Source organism: Trachymyrmex septentrionalis, unplaced genomic scaffold, assembly GCF_001594115.1.
Source record: "Trachymyrmex septentrionalis isolate Tsep2-gDNA-1 unplaced genomic scaffold, Tsep1.0 scaffold60, whole genome shotgun sequence".
Classification (NCBI taxonomy): domain Eukaryota; kingdom Metazoa; phylum Arthropoda; class Insecta; order Hymenoptera; family Formicidae; genus Trachymyrmex; species Trachymyrmex septentrionalis.
This window is the reverse complement of record NW_017305779.1, coordinates 66,980-72,892: the sequence shown is the minus strand read 5'-3', so window position 1 is coordinate 72,892 and position 5,913 is coordinate 66,980. Positions and strand designations below refer to the sequence as shown.

General features: G+C 32.7%; 1 protein-coding gene across 3 annotated transcripts in view; it reads left to right on the top strand.

Annotated features, from left to right (window-relative positions):
• Window positions 1–2,709, top strand: part of LOC108752617 (poly(A) polymerase type 3) — an 8,034-nt gene extending 5,325 nt beyond the window's left edge. For 2 of the 3 annotated variants that reach the window (XM_018493582.1, XM_018493581.1), the window contains exon 12: window positions 354–2,709. In XM_018493582.1, the coding sequence (XP_018349084.1) occupies window positions 354–407 (54 nt within the window). In that variant the 3' untranslated portion in view covers window positions 408–2,709. The remainder of the gene's footprint in view (window positions 1–353) is intronic. The other variant, XR_001939579.1, reaches the window with a different exon arrangement.
• The last annotated feature ends 3,204 nt before the right edge of the window (window positions 2,710–5,913 follow it).

Here is a 5,913-nt window from a genome sequence, read left to right as displayed (position 1 = left end):
TTATCTGCTTTTTTTACAATATATATATATATATATATATATATATATATATATTATATATATATTCATCTATTGATATATTTTCTTTTGCTTGATACAGAACTCTAGATGTGCTAGAAATGTAAACATCAGTAGGAATTTACCTATATATTTCTGATTCTAAAAAATATCTTAAAGCTAAGAAAAATTTATATGCTATAACAAATTAAATAATTTCTTCTTTATTTCATGAAGGCACTCAATCGCAAAATTTATATTTCATCGAATGGAAATGCATTAAGATAAACTTAATATTTTATTCACGACAATTAATAATATAATTTATTCTTCCTTGATGTATATTTGTTGTTTAGGAAGGACCTACTAGTACAACTTCAGTAGCGCAGGAAGGATTCGTATGCACTTGATCATCGTGGAATTATTATCTCACATCAATCCACAGATGCTCCTCTGGGTCATCTAGACTGTAAACATTTCTCATGCAACCATCCACTGCCCACTGTAAGTCCTTCGTTTCGTAAAAGCAAAACAGCGCAATGGAGGAAGCTGTCCAGGTGGAATCAATCAATGATGACGATTTATGTGTTTATGTGAGACACTATAATTAATAGTATTATAAAAAAAAAACATCGACAGTCAATGGGAACAATTACGCTGAAAGCTTAAGCAATTGTGCCAGTGTCTGTGATGTCATCTATATCACTGAAGTAATAGTTTTGAGGCGCATAATTGAAAGAAATTTGCTACCATGAAGGTTAAATCTATTTCGCTTGGAAACAATAGTAATCATACATCATTTTTATATTTCCTTTTTGTATATATCATTTACATTACTCTTTTTTTTTATCGATAAACACTTGAACAAAGAACTTAAGATTTGATAATCACTTGATGTAACATAATTTTACATAATTTACATGACGAGCAAAAATAGTTTGATCGAGAAAATTACATGTATGGAAATTTCCGTATTTTTGCGAGTATTTCCGCATGTTAGAAAAAAAAACACAAAATATAAAATATATTCTTATATAAAGTGCATTTTCGTAATGCACTGCGGAATATGCTTTAAAAATGCATATGATTTAGTTGTAAGTAGCTCTGATATACTTTATTACTCGTATGCAAGTTACGTGCCGTGATCTACCTGTTTAGGGACTTGCAAACAGTACTGTACTGTTAGCGTTTTAATACGCTTTACTGTTTGTACTAAGTATGAACTATTATTTACGCGATACTTAATGTTGCTATTATTTATAAGAATTAGATATTCCATGCAAGTTGCAGTATAGAATATTATTTGCTCCCGAAGCTTACCATTGTGCACGTAAAGAAAGACGCTAATAATGGTTTTCTTCGTTATTTTTCGCTGTACAACTGTAATGCAATCGATAATATAATTGTATTACAAGAATCACCGACACTGGCATAAATCCGAGGATGTTTCATTTACAAAGTACGTAGATATAGAATAGTCACTTTAGGAAGATAAGAATAGAAACTTGCAAATGAAACATCCCAAATAGGCCATTGACTATCTTATTGATGATTATATTGCGTGAAACAGTTTCATATGGAGTCGCCTTTTAGTTTTTGCTCAGAAACAAAGTTATAGCTTTAACGAATTAGAATTGAGCTGACACTTGGATGATTGAAACCACCTGTCACCAATCGGTGAGTTTTTTCAGGTGTTCAACTACCTTCGCTCCCAGTCTACAACTCTGATCCTTGATCCTGATTCCGATTATCTTCTCACCTATTACAGTCCTCGATTCATGTGTTAAAGGCATGTCCACTAATCGTATGCTACAAGGTATTTGATGTTCATTCTTTGGTACTTGTAAACGAAACTTGCGAATACCGCAGTATACGTAAAAATCAAATACTTGCAGAGTAATATTTGACAAGTTGAAGATTTCAGATGCAATTCGTATTAGTATTGAGAAATATGAGAAGAAATACCACTTCTCTTTCATAATCGACACCGCTGGCAACTCAGTTGTTACGTTTGGGGTTTTTATTAATGCAATATAAACAATTTAACGGTAATTACTAATCAAATTTTAAGTATAACATGAAAATGTTGATTATAACGCTTTGCAAGTGTCATGATTCAATGTTTAGCGATTAGGAATCATTCCGTTATTGTGTATATATATTCGTAGATGCGCCTGAGATGATGAGGTTTCACTCTTTCAAAGCTTGTCTCGACGAGTCATTTTATTTATTGATCAGAACGCGTTTTCCTGTGTACTAAGAAACAGTAATAGAGTTACCTTATTTCTTCACTTTTTCATGGATTCACGCTAATTCTATGCTTGAATCTGGGATTGAGGTATATTACAGTACCGTACAAAGAAAACTAGGCCAGTTGGTTTGATCATAAACCTCCTTTTGCTTTCCACACGTATTGTGTGTGATATATGATTAAAAACATGACCCTCTCTTTAAAGAATTTAGCATATAAGAAATTACAACGAATTTGTTTAGATACATCAGTATATACATAAATGTATCCAATCAAATTCATTATTAATGATCATACGGTACTGTGAATTTATTTTATGAGTTTAACGATCGACATCGTAATTGCTCTCCTGTGTAGATTCCATGTAAAAAGAGAGGATTTTTTTCCCTGTATTTTTTCCTAGATTTTATTTTTAATCATTCATGATTTAGAAATCATTTGATTCATAACGCACAGATAACGTCGGATTTGTTTTGAAATTAGTAAATAATCGCTTCATTTATTTTTATTTCTTTAAAATATCGCTTTTCAAACTTTATTAATTGCAGAATCTCCTCATAGTCACTCAAATTTACTCATTTTTTTTAAATCGATACGTAAATGTATGCATAACGTATAGCGATACTCAATACAGTAATGATTAAATCATGATTACTTTATTTGTTATGTCTGTCCGTAAATATCTGTCTAAAAATTCTTCGTGATTATGTTGTATAAAAAAATTTTAGTATATTATGAGACTTGTTCATTCATCGACATATCATTAAAATATCGAACGTTTTTTGTTCGACAAACAAATTTATTTTATATACTTCTCTCTAACCAAAAATATTTGTAGCTCTTATATTTTCTTAAATTGCTTCCCTAATCTTACTTTGCTAAATCCAAGATGTGCTTTGTGCGAAGCTCAAATATTTTAATAAATAGAATTTTTACGTTCCATCGGAAAAAACATTTTGTTCATGCATACATTTCTGTTTTTATTATTAACGTCTTTCTCTTTCTTGTACAAATATAAAGTTCTTTAAGTCTATACAATTGATACGATAGGATCTCTATTTGGCGACAAAAGGAACGTGTCGCAATGAATTGCTGGATTCACACTGGATCCGACGTGCGTCGTACGATGTTCTACCAATCAGAAAATAGAATTTTATTTCGTATCGATGATACGAAGCAAAATCCTGTTTTCTGATTGATTGCAGAACGTCGTACGCATGTCAGATCCAGTATGAATCCAGCAATTGTCTCCAACAAATTGGACATTCATTCATTTCGTCATGTAATTTATTAACATTTAACGATATGTAGATGTGTGAATGTCAGAGTTGGTAAAAATCATATTTTAAACTGTTCAAAACATGCTTAATCGATGTTTTAAAATATTTGTAATAATATTGTTGAAAATATGTACGAAGCATTAAAAATATATTTTTTAAATCACAATGTTTTGTTTTAAAAAAAAACATGTTTTGCCAACTTTGGTGAATATACGCACATGCACATATACACGCTCACGCATATAATTATAACTAACGAAAGTTCAATTTGCGGAGACACGTAATGTGTATTTTTACACGGAAAAACGATTTTGCTGAAGCATCTAAAAATTTAACTAGAAAAATAATTTAGTTGGTCCATAATAATTCATCAAAATAATTATGTAGAAGTAAAGTTGACTGATTACTAAGAATGTGTCAAAACTTTTTCCAGCATTATCATCATATTTGAGTATCATTGAATATCTGCATAATTATATTAATAATCCAATTTATTTTTAGAACTATATCTAAATTCTTAGATACTTGTAAAATTTTGTTTTCCGTGTAGCATGGAACAATTAAGTTCCACAAAGAATATTACGGTGCAATACGTTTTTTTTTCTTATGCGGAGCCACTCTTTTTAGTTAGAAAGTGATATCGATTAATCGAAGAACTTCGCGAATTCACATCTCAAATGGCATCATGCAATATGACAAAGATGCTAACGTTTTCATCAATAATGTATTGTATAGGCACTTCATCGATAATTTTCAAAATTTTTCAGTTTTTTTTTAATCCATATTTATTTCTCACATTAAACATATAATTATTACATTGTATGTAGTTCTGAATAAACGGGACAGTTAAGAATCTCATGATGATTTATGTGAATGAACAAACTAAAATTTATCCGTTTAAATAAATTTGGAATAATAGTTTTTTTTTTTCGAGTATCTTTCGAAATAAATTTTTTTGTTTAATTTATTAATATTTCTCCTATGTCGCTGCGTGTCGCACTCAAGTTGTTATCATCATCGTTGCTACTGATATTATCTACGTAAAAGGTTCTATTATTATTATTTCTCTCACAAACTATATGCAATTCATGAAACGCACGCGCACGCATCATCAAAGAATTCTCGATCATAAATGCCATGGCATTCAAATCTGTCGCATAAATCTCTTTTATCACATCAATTTTCCGTACTATCGAATCTTATTGCACTAATTCCCGATCATCCATTGCAGCACTCATTGTCTCAATACATTAAACTCATCGAGTAATTGTCCGTATATTCCGGACGTTTATCACCTATCTCCTAAATTCTTCAGGTTCAGGGATTGTATTATACTTTGCACAGAGCTTGAACGAGAATTTAGGCGTACGATAAAAATGTGGACCGTTATCACGATCGCTAGCGGACAGAGGTACCTATGGGCGAATAGAGGCCGAGGATCGCGAATAGTGAACATCAATGTTATCCTTGTATGTCAAATCTTATCTCCTTTACCGATTCGCGGTTATCAACGCGCCCGATTCGTACCTCTTTCTCTCCACTTTCTCTCTCTCTCTTTCTCTCTATCTCTGAGATAGCTAGACATGTCTGTAGCACATTCTCAATTCCCACAAATATTAGTAGCCTCTCCCTCTCCTGAAAACCACCACCGTTGGCCGACGTGGGCGTCTTGCAATTTCGATAGTGCGGCAAGGGGGTAACAGGAAGGGAAATGCTACGTCTCTCTCATCCACAGTTGTATCTTTTATTATATATAAAAAAAAAAGGAGAGGAAACACGAGACAGAAATGGGAAATACGCTGAAGGAGAAAAAAAAGAACGAAGTCAGTCGCGAGGATTTATGTCGCGGGAAATGCGGAATCGTTGCATATAATTTTATCGCGCGAATGTTGTAAGGATCACTCTTAGAATCTCACGTTTTGTGTCGCGATCGGAACTCTTTTTTTTTTTTTTTTTTTCAATACAAGATATGATGCGTTTGATTTGACCGAAATCATACGAAACACCTTACGCGGAAACCTTCATGAATTTGTACGCGTACAGTCGCAATTCTCGAGAAACGTATCCGATGAGTTACTGTAAAATAAATTATATTTGTTACGTGCACGTGTTGACCGTACGTGCTCGTACGTGATGCACTTTTGTGAACAATCGCATATACCGACTTCACGATATAGCGGCGAGATAACGTTTTTTCCATCTCTCATTCTCTCGCAAATGCTATTTTTGTTTTTTCCGAGCATTCTCATGAAAATTCGAATGCGTCGACCGAGTGTGCATCACCCGCGCATAGATCGTGAATACTGTATGCACGTGCGCGATAATGATCACCGATCTGTTGCGCAATCAATCGGCAATAGCACAAATGAAAAATTAAGCAAGGGC